The following is an 18,010-nucleotide window of genomic DNA, read 5'->3' on the forward strand; positions in this document are numbered from 1 at the left end:
ATATTTTGACTATTTTATTAATTGTGACTGTTTATTTAACGCATCATGTAAATATAACGGAATTTGATGAGACTGTTATTAAAGTGAGATGGTTAGCGCTAAAGAACCAGGTTTAATCCACAATTTTCTGCATTTGAAAATGCCTGTACCAAGTCAGGAATATGACAGTTCTTGTCTATTCGTTTTTGATGCGTTTTGTTATTTGATTTTGCCATGTGATTATGGACTTTCCTAATTGATTTTCCTCTGAGTTCAGTATTTTTGTGATTTTACTTTTTTTATATGTTATCCTGAAAATAAATATCGAATTGTATTACTTGTACCTTCAATCTGATTATGAATTAGTATCCGGTTACTGTGGATACTGTTTTATGATAGAGAATATGTTTCTAGCGTCGTAACTACAATCCCGTCCCCTTGTCACGAATATAAATTGACGAAATAGACTTATTACATTTTGTACCTGGTTTGTATTTATACAATCAATAAGGCGGCAGCAACATGTGGAGCAGGATCTGTTTACCTTTCCGTATCACAATTTGAAATAAATCGATGTTATTTAGTATTTAGTTTTCTATGTAGTGGGTTCATTACTGTTGTTTGTCGGTTTGACGTTTCAGTCTTTCATTTTCGTTTTTCCTGGATTTGGATATCCCTATTGTATCTTTTTCCCTCTTTGAGATCATTAATATGTCATTTAGTTGAGTGATTTTGAAGAAAATACCAACTCGATGTCTAAAGAAATTTTAGAGAAATACTTCGATGTTTATCGCATGATAAATTTATTTCAACTCTGCCCAAGATTACGAGAGGAAATGAGAAGTAATAGTTTCCAGATATACAACCCTGTCACATTTTTCACATGACTGTTGAAGGCATCACACATGCTGTTAATTGTTTTAATACCAGAAAGATTTATTTAACAGAAAGTTATCCTATTTTACAATGTACGAAATAAATATTTCTTTAGTTTACGATACAAAAAAAACTTTGATTTTGATTTTGCATGTTTAATGTTTGATCTTGAACTGTTCGTCATTATCATGATTATGGAACCATATCTAAAAATCAAAACTATTTTGTAATTTAAAAAAAAATATTAATGTTGATTCATTAGAAAATGCCAATTTGCATATTATTTGAAAATTTTATGAGCATTAAAGACGACAAATTAATGCATTATCATTTATGGATATCTGTGTGAAGAGATCTATTGCCTTTAACATAAATTTTAAAACTGACTTTTTTGAAGATTACATGATATACTCCTATTTTAAATAACAAAAAAACGAAATTAAACGGCGTATACATGTACATGTGCATACAAGATTGCATACTATATTCATGAAACTAAAATTATCGATGTATGCTCTTTTGTCTGTCTGTTGTCTCTTTGACACACTCCCCATTTCCTTTCTCAATTGTATAATATATCACAATTCATTATAAGTCAATTTAAACTGAGGAAGACGGAACCATAGCTTCTGGATTTATACTTAATAAAGAGTTACCAGGTTGTTTTTTATTTTCAAGCTTGATTTATAATTAATGATAGTACATTAATTTGATATACAAACACGTAAACACTTAGAACGTGATAAATTACATACTTTTGTCTGCTTTGTTGTCGGGCTGAGGTCTCTTTGACTACTTTCCCGTTTCCATTCTTTGATATTTTTTTGAACGGCTCCATTTAAAGTTCATGATCCTGAATATCGACAATATGTGTCTTTTTCTGAGCAACAACCAAGTGTATCAATACATTCTTAAGTTGATTTTTATATAAAATCTTCTTCATTTAACCACGAAAAAAAAAAAATGATATCCAAAATTAACATAGATTTATTCCCTGAAGAGTCCTTCGTAGACAAAACGCACGTCTTCATAAGAAATAACATAATGATATGCATGGTGAGTTCATTTACAGTATACCAAGGTACTGTTTTGGGTGTGCTAGAAATAGTTACATTACAATATTATACAATTTTTAGGTGAACAGACTTTATGTTTTTAGCTTTTCTGAATGTTTTGCATGGAAAGAAAGGGTTGATCATCAAACAAAAAAAAACATGTCCTACTCTGTACAAATTAAATATGTTTTGACAGATTCAAAACAACGTGTATGTGATCTTAACAGAAAGAAAATAGGAACGAAAGATACCAGAGGGACAGTCAAACCTCCGTTGTAATCATTCGTTCGCTTGATACCATAATATTAAATCTGAATGCAATATGATAATACAAGTTTACGCTTGAATGGTATAATTGAAACTGGGTTCTTGGTTTTATTTAATGAAGATACCTATATACCTATAGAGAGTGTCTAATAGGTGGATTTTTACAGTATGATAATGTATTTGATCAAGGAATATCCCCTTACTATGATATGCATTATCATTCATCTATGATTCGATATATGATATTATCTTTCCTTTCCAACTTTTTACATTTTTAGGAATATGATTGGTTAAAAGCGTCTTCGTTGAAACTGTGTTTATTTGATATTAGGTTAGTTGGGAGGTGGGGCTTATTTCATACACGGTTAGAAGTGGAGTTACGTCGTTAACAGACGAAGAAAGTGATGGTAAAGTGAAATATATTCATAAAACACATTTAAATCTAACAGGTTTTCATTGTTGGCATCTGTTTTTGTAGGATCAATGGAAATAGTTTCTTAATCATGTTAATGCTTACTGTATTGAAGACTTTCTCATCAGTTTGATAGGTCACTAGTCTAAATTTTACACGTTAAGATAGTCGGTAAGATAAATTCATTACATATTGTGCTAGTAATACGTTGACGTAATACGGTATATATGGGGTCAGTAAATTCCATAGGGGGATTCGCATATGGAATTTACTGACCCCATATATATCGTATTAGGTCACTAGCACACTATATATGTAACTGATATTTTTGCATCAATGATAAGCATATTATAAGCACATCTTGATCTTGCATAACTGTGATTACATTTAAGAACATTGAGCATTGTTTTTTTGGGGAAAGGAGAAATTTGGAGGGTAGAGTAAAATCAATCACCTTAAACAAAGAATATTTCTACAGGGGTGTGTATAACAGAAACTGTACATACGTGTTTGGTCCGTCAAACAATCAAAAATAAATTCAAAAGGTGTATAAATACATTGAACATGATTTGACATCTTTAACATCTGACGAAAACAATAGCTTATTGGACCATAGAATACAGCTAAAATCCATAATAGGTCAACTTTTCCAGAGGGATCTCAAACTAAAGTTCCTGAATTTATCAGCGGATAATTTTGATATGAGTTATCATAGTGCTCATTTCAAGCTGGATTTAAAATCAGTAGCAATACCATAACTTTTAGTTTTCATATTGATTTTTATATTTTAAAAAGTTCAAGACCATTGACAGTATTTTTCTTTCCCTAGCATCTAACTTGTATATCGACATATTAATAAGCAAAATTATATCTTGACCTCATCACAAAAACAAATATACATTATATGTTATTCAAAATCTAAAAATGATTTGTTTTATTCAAACATCACATGTGAGTCTTTTGTAGACAAAACGCGTGTTTATTCCATAAAATACATATACTGCTTTGCTAGAAAAAATAACTTCAATATACGTTTTGTAGATTTCACAATCATTATTGACTGTTTATTTTGTAATTGTTTTGCGCGTAAAAGTGTTGATATTTTTTATCAACGCATTACATAACACTTCTGCAAATCTATATGATACTAATTTAAATTTTAGACGAAACTAAAATCAACGTAAGTGTGACCTTCCAAACGTTCATTGCACTATGAACATCCTTTCTTAAACAATATTTAAACTATTTAAGTCTTTGATATTTGAAACTACTAGTGTATGCGTGAATGATATAGTTGAAAATAAGTTTGTAGTTTAAATGAGTCAGATTACTATCTACTGTATCTACAAAGTTGTTTTTAACAATTTGATGAATTACGCAATAGACAATAACAATGTACCAAACTGTCATTAATTATTGTGTATAGTATAAATAAAGGTTCACACTTCTTATACATGTTATAGGTCTATTAAAAGTAAAATCATTATTGTACAATACAAATCAATATTAGAGATGAGATAGTGTTGAAGTGTTGAAAAATGCAAGTTGAAACAATCTTTAAAAGATGAACATCCATCGAATGCTATATTCATGTACGTTGATTAGTGGTTGAAAGGTTACAAATATCATCTTAGCTAGTATTACCTTAACACGGACATTAATTTTGTAAATGGAGACAGTATATGTTTTTTTTCTAAATGTACAATAAGTCCATTGTATAATAAAAACATTCATCGGACATCAATCAATTGAATACCCCTGATATATATGAAGCATCGGATAAAAAGTTCATACTTGGCTGATTATAGAGAATGTATGATGTATAACCTGTATGTTGATAATTTCATTTTTTCAAATAAATATATCTTTATCATTATTTTTTTTTTCTTAATTGACACTGTTACTTCTATTGATGAATCTTAAGTTATAAATCAATTCAATTTTACTGCAATAAGAGAAAAACCTTTTGAGATCTAAAATAATGTTTCCAGTGAATTTGTAACCCCTTAGTCAAGGTTGAAATGGGAACCAGCTCATGTTAACATTATTTTCCGTTTTCAAAATTGCAATGAGGGGATTGAATAATTGTTGTAAATAGATACTTATTTAAAATATTCGAAATATATAGCAAATACATTAAACCAAAAGAAAAAAGAAATTGACCTAAGACTTGTATAACCCGCGTTCATTGTAGCTGGTCATTTTAAGTGTGCACCACATTTTTATGTTATGTTGAATAGACAGGGAAAATATTACAGTTATTCCCTATGATTTAATTATAAGTTTCATTTTAATCCTGAGAAAAACACGAAAAACGTTAATAAAGAGACGATCACATTGCAAATTATGTATCTGATAGACAAAACACCGTCAGACCAGAAGACGCGCGTTACATCCACAACTGAGTGATATGTTATAAGCATTTATAGTATAATTAATTTAATCATTGATGAGCATTAAGTGTACTGCAATATGCAGTTTTATTCTATGATAGATACATTCTTTAAAAGCGGTGAATTAAAAAGTAAAATATTGTATTTTTCGCAATGTTTTCTTCTTATAGGATTAATTCAATATTTTTGTTTTTTTTCTATTCATAAAAGTTGACAATTGTCATGCTAGATATTCAAAAATATCTATAACTTTACTATAACTTTAAAATGAAGACCTGATAAAAAGTTATTTACTTTTCTAACACATCATAGAACAGTTTTGTTTCCTGGTTAATAGAAATGGATGAAGTTTCTAAGTAACAGGTAAATCATAAATAAGTGTATGACAAGAGTACATGTATGTCTCTGTTTTAAAAGAGTCAGGTTACTCAGAATTACTAACGTGTGTGGCTATTATTTATACAATGATTAATCCGACACAAGGTATGTCTGCATTTATTAAGTACTAACTTTCATGTTATAGGTTAAAGAGTAATGCAGAAGACGTATTTCAAAATGAAACAGAGTTTTAAAAATTAAGCACTTTGTTATTTATTGTGTTCGATAATGTCCCAGATAATGTCTATTATTATATACGTCGTAAAGCGTGAAATAACCACGTTTTTTCCTTCAAAAAATCGAACTTGAAAACATTCTCTAGCTTTATCAGGTTCAGTTGAAGAGATTATTATGTGTAATTTTAAAAGATCAAGCATTGCCATTAAATTAATTTATATAATTTAAAAGTTTTCATTGTTTTATTGATTGTAAGGAAATCATTTTGTTTGTCTAGAAAATACATTACAAATTGCACAAAGTTTTGTACACAGTATTCTATATTACCTTAATTATAGGAAAGTGTATGAAGAATATAAATGTAAGCCTCGGAACCGCGATGGTACTCCGAACCGCGATGGCCACGCTGAAGTGCGATGGTCTACACTGAAGTGCGTTGATTAACACGCTGAAGTGCAATAGTGACATTATGACGCTAACTTATTGTTAGAAACGCTGAAATGCGTTGGTGGGTACGCTGAAGTGCGATGGTCTAATTTTGATGTTGTTTATACTAGCTAAATATGACGGTCTGTAGTTGGAATCCTAGGAAATGTGAAGGTGAGGAGTTTAGCGCGCTAGCCTCATATTTGAGAGTTCGGTTTTTTATTTCAATTCAGGTTAAACCAAAGAATTTTAATTCGTAATATATTAGCATAAAGCAGTATGGGGTCAGAAACTAGACTAAATGGCTGAGATTTAAGGGAAATCACAATATTCATTTTTGGTCTTCTAATAATAAATCATTAAAATTTGGCATACAGATAGATTATACTTTTTTCAGAATTTTAAGCGAAACACATTGGAGTCACCGATGTTATTTTCGAGATATGTCTTTATATTGCGTGTTAAAGTGCGATAACAAAAAATGGATTTACTAAGTAGGATTCTACTTATTTTAGCAAATATACCAGTAACTTGCTTTTGTCAAGGATTCAGGACTAAGTAGGGATCAATTGGGTTTATTTTGTTCCTATCCCGTTGCAGAAGATTATTACTGTCAGCACAATCAAATTACTGAGATTGAGTTTAGTTTTTACAAAGCAGGTTTCGTCGTAAACCGCTGAATAAAACAAAATTATCGCTACTTGATATAACGAAAACAAATGCTTGTAATTAATGTTATCTTATTATTGAGTTGTCAACACAAAATGGTGTGAAGGATACTTTAAAAATGTCAAAATTGATAATAAGATAAAGACATTTTACTTGTCGTAAAAAACTTTTCGGGCATACATTTTGTAGTTTCGAACACTGGTTAGCTAATCTAGAGACCAAGATCATCTTATCCTTTAGCCGCCTTGTTTCCATTGATTTACATATTTTGGTAACCTCTTTACCCAATGATCAAAACTGTTTGGGACTTGAATAGTTCGTTTCTTTCTCTTTCCGTTTCTTCATCTTATGCTCCTGCCTGCATTTGATTTTGAGATTTTGTATAAACGTTGTATTTGAAAACGTCACAATATTCAAACGTCAAGTGAAAAACCATCGCACTTCAGTGAAAAGACCATCGCACATCGGCGTAGACCAGCGCACTTCAGCGTGACAATCGAACTTCAGCGTCCCAATCGCACCTCCAAGTCCTACATATATAGGCGATATACTATATGTAAGATATATAATAAAGCATTTTAAAATGCAACAAAAGAAACACCCATGAATTACGATGGTATAGAGTGTTATACATGTAATATAAATCTGGTACAAAAAAATCCATAACTATATATCCATCAATATACCAACTACACCTGCATAATGGATATATATTTTAAAAATCATTTGGAATTCAAGATCATGCAGCTGCTTCTTTATAAAAGGTCACCAGTGTCTGCGCAGAAAGTGTATGAACCAAGGTTATGTTAAAGAACGAGGTCCGTCATACTGAAAAAGTTCACTGAAATAAACCAAGACCATGTTGATATATGTTCGTTACATATCAACTCCAAAAATAATACAAGTTTGTCTTGAAGTATAGATTGATAACGTGCTATGTTTTTTTTTTATTGATTTTATATTTTGAGCCTTTACTGTTAGGTTAATGTTGGCGTGGCTAGGTATTTATACATTCCGACATTTTTGTTATTATGGTATGTTATTTTTTTATAATTTTCTTTATGTTTGCCTGCGTACCTTATCTGCAGAGTGTCTTTTGTGTTTTTTCGTAAATTGATTTGTTTTAATTTAGCCCTTTAGTTTTCTCTATTTAATTGTTTAATATTTTTTTTATGTTGAAACCTTTGCATTAGTCAACCATACGGTATGGGTTAATCTCATTGTTGAAGGCCGTACGGTTGCCTATAATTCCTAAAATTCACCTTATTTGAAATTTGGTGGAAAGTTGCTACACTGGTAATCATACCTTTTATCCTTATATTTACATTAATCCATAATTTTCTACAAAAAGAAATACATGAACCAAGTTGGATTTATGACAGGTCTTTTCAATTCGTATGATATGCGTTTGAGCTTTTTATTTAGACATTTGATAAGGGAATGTCCTTTTTATCTTATCTTTTCTCTTCACTTGACGTCCGTCGCCAGTCGTCGTCCGTCGTGGTCGTCCGTCCGTTAATTTTTTTCAAATCTTCTCTGAAACAACTGGGCTAAATTTTAAAAACCAAACTTTGCCTAAATCATCCTTAGGGTATCTTGTTTGAAAAATGCATCCTATAATCTTGGTTCATGGCCGCCATTATTAAAAAAAAACATTGGGGTAAACTGCAGTTTTTGGCTTATATCTCTGAAACTAAAGCATTTAGAGCAAATCAGAGCGGATTAAAATTGTTTATAAGTGGAAGACGTATCTGCCCTGAAATTCCCAGACGCATCAAACATTCTCTTTTTTTGGTTGGTGCCCCTGAACTGGTACATATAAGGCAATTGTGTAGTATTTTGTATTTATCCTGAATATTATAATAGATACAGATAAACTGTAAAACATCAAAATTGTTCAGCAAAGTACGCTCTAAAAATACATTGACATGTTCAAAATGTAATTTGACCCCTTCTGGATAACTTTTATTGTCCTTTAAATTCAAATTTGCTCATTTTTTCGGAAATTTTGTAAACACCTAAAACAGAATTTTGTCATGAATTCTATTGCTGTCTATAATGTGTAACTTTTGTTTAATATGCACCAAGGTGAGCGACATAGGCTCTAAAGAGCCTCTGGTTTAATATAAGTAAGAGGTCGGTATTTTTGAAATTGTATTTGTTATATAACTTTTAACCTACTTTATTATTTTTTAATCATGTTCAAGGTGTAATACCACCAATCATAGTACGTCACAACCGGTTGCATACGAAAAAGAACGGAACAAAATGTTCATTTGAATTTGACAGTTGTAGGAAATTAATCTTATGTATCTTTGCAGTACAACATTTCTTGTTCATGAACATATATCTTTTTAAGCACCATTTTTTTATTTGGTGTTTCTATATTATATTTTGGAACCTTGAGGTTACATTCGTTTAATGTTTTTGAGCTTTTGATTTTGATTAGGGACTTCCCGTTTTGTGATTTTACGTTTTACATGGTAACTAAAGTTTATACACCGGTCAAATAAAAGCAACAGTAGTACACCGCTATTCGAAAGTCATTAATCGATTGAGAGAAAACACATCCAGTTTAGAAACTTAAAATGAGGTAAATACATCAACCCTCAGAGGAAAACAGACGAAACATCACAAACACTGAAGTGTAACAAAAAAGCAAAACGTTTAAAAAAGATGAACATTTGATTGGTTAACTTTCAGTAAAGGTTATTTTATTATATGCAATGAAATGTTTTGTTAAATTTTGTTTGTAGTACTGGATAGGATAAAACTTTACTCATGCCAAGTATTTCTTTATTAGGACGAAAAAGATGCATTCTGCACAGTTTAAAAAAAAATACAAAATAAACAAAAGACTGATATTGGAAAATCCATGGTGGTATTACACCTCAAGTAACTTTTTAAACTATCGCAAACTATTTGTATCCCTTTACACAAAACTCATGACCAAGTAATGATGGTACATTGTATCTTGATAAATCATCTCAAACTATTATAAACTATAAAATTGAGAATGGAAATGGGGAATGTGTTAAAGAGACAACAACCCGACCAAATAAAAAAACAACGGCAGAAGGTCACCAACAGGTCTTCAATGTAGCGAGAAATTCCCGCACCCGGAGTCGTCCTTCAGCTGGCCCCTAAACAAATATATACTAGTTCAGTGTTAATGAACGCCATACTAATTTCCAAATTGTACGCAAGAAACTAAAATTAAAATAATACAAGACTAACAAAGGCCAGAGGCTCCTGACTTGGGACAGGCACAAAAATGCGGCGGGGTTTAACATGTTTGTGAGATCTCAACCGTCCCCCTATACCTCTAACCAATGTAGAAAAGTAAACGTAACATATACATATAACGTCTTCTTTCTTAAGTAAGGAAACCGAGAGATACATTTTGGAAAAATTAAGAAACACCTTTCCCCTCTTTATAGTTATCATCTTTTATTATGTGCACACACATATGATGTGGCGTTGTGCATCATTATTACAGCTATTCAATCCAATGTTAATGTAGCGTCTGCTATTCTGTAATCGTTTGTATATAGAACCCTTACTTACAGGGACTTAAAATCATTCACCTCTAATCCATAACATTATATATTTTCATATTAGCAGTATAATCTTTTAGATCGTACAATGAACCTAATCATACCAACTAAAGCTAACATGTTATTAGTGATACTGATCTACACAAGTTATCAATTGAATGTCACAGCTCAACGTAAGTAAACAAAATAATTTAAACTTTTTTAATGTATGTCATATTTATTTAATACTTTAACTTTTCAGTTTTTAACGTTTCGAGCTATTATTGGAATTCAAATGGAAGTTTTATCGACCTTGACTGACTATACAGCCCTTGCACGGTCGGTATGATTGCGACGATACAGTTAAAGAAATAGTATAAATGTATCACATATCTACAATGTACCATAGTTCCGCTAAAATAAAGCAAGTGATGATCTTTAATGAATCTAATCAGGATGGAGTTCCATGACTTGATAAGTAAAGGTTACATCAAAGAACATCTCCTCCTTTTTCAAAATAAAATTTCATCCGTCTTTATTAAGACCTTGTTGATAAATAGTCTGTTTCAACTTCACAAATAATAAATGATGTTTTTTTAAATATAGATTCAAGGTACTGACTTGTTTCATTGTTATTTTTCCTTACTGGATGGTTCATCTTTTATTGTTAACTTATAACCTGGCTCGGTAATTCATCATCCCTCCATTTGTCTTTCATGTTTGCTTAATATGTACTTTTTGTGTATGCCAATTGGTGTTTCCTTGTTGAAACAGCTGTTTGTAGTAGTTTCCAGTTATTAAGATCATAATGTTACTTTGTTAAATGCTGTATCCTTATTTAACGTTTCTGTTGTGTCTGAATGTTTTGCTCACACATTTATGTCAATATAATGGAATATGCATTCAAGTGATAGGTGCAGATAGCTATAATTTCTACATAAAAAAATGCCTTTGCCAAGTCAAATATATGACAAGAATTTCTAATTTTAGAGCTTTTTAATTTTGCCATTTAATTAATGACTTCCCGTTGTGAAGTTTCCTTGCAGATTATTTGTTATTTTACTTTATAAATATACAGTACATGCAACTATTATTACATATTACGATGATTTTGTTAGAGCCTGTTCTTAAGGCATGTGTGTATGTCATTTCGTCTGCAAAATGATACCACTATTTAATTTATTGTTGATACATTTTAGATTATATTGGTATGTTGCAGACTGATATTGATTTATTAGTTAAAAAAATAAAAAAAGTTAAGGCCCAAAGTAACAAAAAAAGATTGAAACATTCGAACTATATTAAATGCTTCAAAATACTAAAAAAGAAATATTCTACCAAAAAGTCGTCTTACTTCATTTTTGGCTTATAAACCTTTTAGGCACATTTGAACGCTAAATACGAGTTAATATAATGTTAATACCGACGGAGCATTATAAACGCACAAATAGTAAAACATATCTTTTGATATATGTAGCCTACAGCTGGTTAAGCTAAATGAATTACAGTTAGGAGCCTTAACCTTAGTCTTTGTCGTTTGGTTCAAGCCTGTGCGTCGACCTATTTGTTGACTTTTATGTAAAAAGTTTGGTTTTGAATCATATCAAATCTCATTTTTTAAGATAAAATTTTGACAGGCCGCGCGAAACCCTCGTAAGAAGCATAGACCGTTCAACATCCCTACTAATTGTCATTGCATGCCGTGCTTAATTGCATTGTAAATAATTAAAATTTAAAGACTTTTTTCTGTCTATTTACTGCTATGATGCTTCCATTTAGTCCAACTTTACATGCACTAAAGGATCACTCATCATGCATAAAACAATATTTCTGAAATGTAAATAGAAATCTTCACGAATATACTATGCATAGATGTTACAATGAGGGGTCACACGTCTTTCGTATTCTAACCGTGTGTAAAGTAAACTGTATAATATCAACAAATCCATTAGGCTGCAAACAAAGACTGTTAATTTCATATTTAAAGGAAAGCAAGTTTAACGGCCATGACGGAATAACTTGAAATTATTTTGCACGATTGGCGTAACTATACGACCCTTTTTTCGACACTATTTACAAAGATATACATCCACTGTTAAGGTATGTAATAGTGTATAGTAATTTAATCGAACAAAAAATCGGATTGTTTATTGGATAATTATTCATCCCTTGCATAGTAAAATTAGAACACAAACGTCCCCTTATAATTTATCTTCATTTTCAATTCGTAGATGTGAAAATCGATGTTGTTCCTATAAGATCAACCATAAACCATATTTGTACTCTGTCGCCTCGAAAATGTTCATAATATTACGAAATTCGATTTAATCTCGCACATTTAATTTGTATGTTGTTCAAAGTGAAAAAAACTCAAAAAAGTGTTGTTAACAGATCCGATATTGAAATACGGCTGGGCGTTCTAAAATACGACGGCAAAGGGGCATGAACATTTTTTTTAATGACAGGGCGTCAGGAAAACTCGGCAGGTCGCCATACCACGTCTTACATTCCTGTAGGAAACACTTAATCTAGAATGATGTAAATGAATGATGGATACAATATTGCAGTTCGTTATTATTTTCAATTTAGTGTACAGATATATTCTTTCTACGTATCGGGTAACACATACTATGTTATACAGATATTTTGTGTTCTCATTTATATTTATATTTGTATGTGTTATCAGGTAACCTTACACCAGATGGAACAGCTACGCAGAGTTCTACTCACGAAGGAAGTGTACCTCAATATGCTATACAGCCACCAATATCAAATACATATAGTAAGACGTTATGTTCCGTTACAGGCCTTGGTAGGACACAAGCTTGGTGGATGTTTCATTTTGCATTCGGATCTGCTTACATCACAAATATAACAATATACTACAGAGTAGGCTGTAAGTTTAGACAGAAGGCAAATAGGATGGTCATTTTGTTTACACTGCATTCATGTTATACAAATATCGCTATTTATAAAGGGAAGCTTATGTGTATTTATAATGTTTGTTTTGTCACAACATAACCTTTTTATGAAACAAAGTTAAATTTCAATAAACATCTTTTTATGTTTTGCTACTAGTCATTTATGACTATTTACAAATGTAACTTAAAAAAGATATTGAGAGCCTTTTAGTACTGCAAACATGCACAATATTGGTATTGGTCATTCAATTTCTTGAAAAGAGTGTTGACAGCAATACATTTAACGTTCATTTTCGAGCTGTCGTATATATCGCATATAATTGTGTTCATATCCCTAAGAGGATGACCTTTAATGCTGTGACCATGCCTTTTTAATTATAATCCCTACCTTTTGTGGTCCCAATCATTTTGTTTTGTTTATTGTTTTCAACATAATCAAATGATATTTATATTGAATTTTATAATAAGGCATGCATGTATATTTTTTTTCATTGCAGATGCTCATCGTATGGATGGATTTAAATTATATGTGACCAACACATCAACTATACCACCGGACGGTTATCTCTGTTATGAAGATGGTCCCGGTCTTCCAGACCTCACTCAGACTATTCCCTGTAATCAACTTGGAAAATACGTCATTTATTACGATACTAAAAAAGACGACCACGAAGGACCTGTTATTGAATTGTGTTACGTTGCCATTAATGGTAGGTTTATTATCGTTGTATGAACAGACTTTTCTTTATACCAAAGTCGCATTATTTCCTTCAATCTACTGGGCAAACAAGCAGGTATTCTGTTTATTACAGTTCTTTATTGGATGAAAGGATTCAAGTTCCATCACAAAGACTATAAAGAACTTGGAAAATAAGTCATTTACAAAGGATATAAAAACGATTCATAATTAAGATTTTCAGTTAATTTATTCTTAATTTATTTTAGTCACAGGTTGGTTCACCAGTTATAATAATTCGTGTAGTAGTCACGTTTTTCTTCAAAATATTTGTCCATGACTTTTCGTGATTGTAAATGTTCTTTTAAGGTTTTTTTTAATCTTTATCATTGCTGAAAAATAGTTTGACCTATAAAATTACTTTAAAAAATGTAGTACTTCCACTTTTGGTTTTATATCATTGACGATTATATAGTATTAATAATATAGTAACATTTCAAGGCCAAGGTGTATGATCAATTTTGTCTCTTTAGTCTATAGGGGAATTTGTATCTGTCAATGTTCAAATTTGTAATGGACCGTTGTTAATACATTTTCCTTAATAAAGAATTCATTTTTTAACGTTTTCCTGAATAATCAGTTTGTTTTTTTGTACATCTGAATGATGTAATTCTATCAAGTTTGTGGACTAAATCAAAAGCATGAGATGTTTTATGAGTCTCTTTAAATATGGTTCAATGAATCTGCTAGTTGATAATTGTCAACGATGTTCTGACTATCCCAGTAGCCAATTATTATGTGTTAACATGATTAACCTTTGATACGTACATTATATGTGAATTTATTGTTTATAACATGCTGATATATTCGAAATGCTATGTAAAAAAGGGAAGTTCGTCCCTAATGGGAAATTGCCATAGACACTGTAGGGGCTGACAAAACTGGACCTGTAGTTGAATTGTGTTACGTTGCCATTAATGGTAAGTTTTGTGTGTATGTGCAACATATTTTCTTCTAATGTACGGTCACTGCCTTAAAAGCCGTTTTACTATAATTCTAAGTAGTATTCACTACCAATATGAACAATAAATGTGTAAACAGCTGTCATGAACAGCGTGTTCTTTGTTGTTCGTGTTTAATTTTACCGTGTCATGTCACGTTAAGCAATGGATTATTCCGCTGTTGGGGTTTGAACTTCCTCTCATTTTTTTTAATGCATAAGTTGTTTTACGTATTTTTTGATTTTTTAACCTTGTATCTAATAAATAATGTGTATTTTTTTTTTATTTTCAGAACACTGTTCTAATATTTGTACAATATTTTGGGTTAGTGTCATTGTTTTTTTTTTAAATAAAATAACTCTTTTGTTAAATAATGAAACTTTCGTGACTAGCAAAAACAATAAAAGTTGGTATTTCTTTTCAGAAAGCAATAGCTAATTGTGTAAACAGTTGAATTTTTAGATGGAATATTATTTATTTTTTGTTAAAAATAGGAACACTAATCAATTTTATGTTGGATCGCCTTAAAAAATATTATTTTAATTTTATGTAAGTTTAAATTCTATTCTCAAGCGTGCAGCTATCTTATTTGCTGCTTCAAATTACACAAATTATATAATTATATATATAATTTTCATGGTGATCTACAATGTGTGTCTCGTTTGAAGTTATTAACACTTAAGCATTTTGTACTACATAAAGATAATTCTAAGTTCACTCCTCTAAAAAAAGTATATTGATGATTGCAGGATGTCAGAAGGGTATGTGGGGGAAAGACTGTTCCACAACGTGTCCATCGATATGTATAGGCCAACATTGTCATCCTGAAAATGGCTCCTGTGTTTGGGGATGTGACGAACAGAAATGTTTAAATAACAGATGGGATATACAAACAGATGTTTGTACTGAAGGATGTGTTAGAGAACACTCGCAATTTTGTAATTGTAACAAATGTACGTACATATGATAAAAAAAATTTTGTTCAAACAATCACAAATATATTTCAAACATACGTTGAATATGTCAAATTGAAGAAACATATGAGTCCCATGCATAAAACAGTGTATGTTTATATTTGATGATCACTTTTACGAAACCAATTAAAGACTCAACATATTAATGATTATAGCGTGATGACTTGATACTGTCGACGAAAACAGCTAGTTTACATTATACTTTATAAATAATCATAGATACTACTCTTGAAACTTTGTATGTCAGACACGTATACATGATACTCATAGGTTACGCTTGAATTGAAATAAAATTAAAATAAGGCAAACATAAGTCCGCAGTATATTAGCTGTAAGAACCTGAATTGTTTGCCACATCCGGGTTTGGTAATCTATTCTTTAAGTAAAAACTGTAAGCACTTTAAATTAACCGCAACTGTATATTGTATTTGCATGTTGTTGGTTTTTTATTAATCTAAGACACATACACGTCGGCTTCAAATGTCACTGATGTCATGTTTTAACATTGTACTGTGTATGGAATTAGGCGTCATCAACTTAATTATTAGGACAACTTCATAATGTGGCAACGTTTAATTGAACTAATATGTGTTTGTGTGTTAAACCTAATGTGTGGTAATTTTATTTATTTGCATATATACTTGTGTTGGACTAAAAATTTGATAGAAAAGAACCGACCTGTACACACATAATGTAGTATTTTTAGTATTAGTTTCAGTTGTATATTGTGTTCTTGACGTGTAACTAACATATTTTGTAATTAGTTATATCTTATTCTGGTACCTTTGATCACTATAGTATGCAATGCTTCAATATTTCCTATTTTTCCAAAAACTATTAGCTTAAAGCTATTGCGCTCAAAATTTAAAATGTTTGCTACTTTGATATATCAGCTTTGTATAAGTACTAACACATGTAGAATATTTACATATAATGCATTGTCAATGTTTTATAATCTAATTAACATTTCTGCAAGATAATGTTTTTGTTTTTGTTTTTATTTACTTTTACTGAAGATTTGTAACCATGGTGACAGTCAATTTTAACAACTATAGGAATCATAACAGCCTTGATCAGTGAGCAAAGACCAGATCATAAAGTTGCCTATAAAATACCAAAAATAAAATGACTTATCTAAATAATAAAGCACAAAAATTATGGTCGAATGTTTGTTAAAAATAACGACGGTAAAACAAAAACGTAACCTAGCCACTAAAACAACCACTGCAATACATGATCCTGATTTTTGACAGGCACATTGTGAGTGCGATTGGTGTTCATATATTTGTTTATGCCTATATATTGCCAGAGATTGAAAATTAAACTGTATAAACCTTATAAAAAGCGCAACTTATTAAGATAAATCATAATTGCTGAAAACTATCTAGATTCTGTCATGCCTTAACTCTATTCGAGATAAATTAATTTGCCAGTACTAATGGCAGGTACTGTGTTTTGAAAACGGCATTTTTTTCTATTGTGTTGATGAATTTTAATAATATGTGTGCTTGATTTCTTTCTATAATGTCATATGAATAGGTCAGATTGCAATTATCTTTAAAAGGAAAAACTGTGCTCCATTCTTATGACAACAGGCATGTAATCTTATATGAGCAGATGAAAGCGTGTCATATGATATCAATTCCATTATCATTGGATCTGTCAGTACTTCACTTCATTTCATATCTGATGGTAAGAATTACTTTTTATGATCGACATTACTACATGTACTGCGTTAGCTATCTCAATCCTTATTCAATACTACAAAGAATCAATTCACTGCACATTTAATTCAGAATCGTACGACTCTTACAGATTGAAAATCACCAAAAGGCAAAAAAACAAAAAGATAAATGAAAATCCCCAAAAAGAAGGGGAAAAAAGAAAATTAATACATGATAAAAGAAATAGCTTTAAATTTAGATAAAGCAGTAATGCATTTGTATCTTAGCTTTTAAGTGTATCTCTTCCTCCCGAGATACAATCAAAATGCGTTGATAAATTTTGAACATATAGACGATGCTCTTTGATTTAAGTTTTCTTTGCATGTTTTTTAGAATCTAAATGATACAGAGAAAACAAGAAGATTTTTGCAGCTTTTACCATAACAATTAATGAATATTGGTTATCGTTTTCGACAAATATATAACCATGTTTGCAGTAAATACTTACAAACTTGTATTGACGCACAGATTGAAACATTTGAAATGTGATAGAGTTGTAATAATAATTTATATGTTATCCTTAAAATAAATATGCAGATTGTATAA

The 18,010-nt window shown here is 30.7% G+C and overlaps 1 protein-coding gene across 3 annotated transcripts; it reads left to right on the forward strand.

Moving 5' to 3' along the window:
• The first annotated feature begins 5,376 nt into the window (after positions 1 to 5,376).
• Positions 5,377 to 18,010, forward strand: LOC134680784 (uncharacterized). 3 transcript variants are annotated; one of them, XM_063540019.1, is made up of 7 exons: positions 5,377 to 5,465; positions 10,270 to 10,362; positions 12,855 to 13,064; positions 13,587 to 13,799; positions 15,516 to 15,719; positions 17,280 to 17,432; positions 17,798 to 18,010. In XM_063540019.1, exons 1-6 carry the CDS (start codon positions 5,378 to 5,380, stop codon positions 17,327 to 17,329), a joined length of 858 nt encoding a protein of 285 aa, XP_063396089.1. In that variant the 5' UTR covers position 5,377; the 3' UTR covers positions 17,330 to 17,432; positions 17,798 to 18,010. The 3 variants fall into 3 exon arrangements, with proteins under 3 accessions (XP_063396089.1, XP_063396097.1, XP_063396104.1); XM_063540027.1 differs by having other exon boundaries at positions 17,305 to 17,432; XM_063540034.1 differs by lacking the exon at positions 17,280 to 17,432.

Source organism: Mytilus trossulus, chromosome 1 (genome assembly GCF_036588685.1).
Source record: "Mytilus trossulus isolate FHL-02 chromosome 1, PNRI_Mtr1.1.1.hap1, whole genome shotgun sequence".
Taxonomy (NCBI): Eukaryota; Metazoa; Mollusca; class Bivalvia; order Mytilida; family Mytilidae; genus Mytilus; species Mytilus trossulus.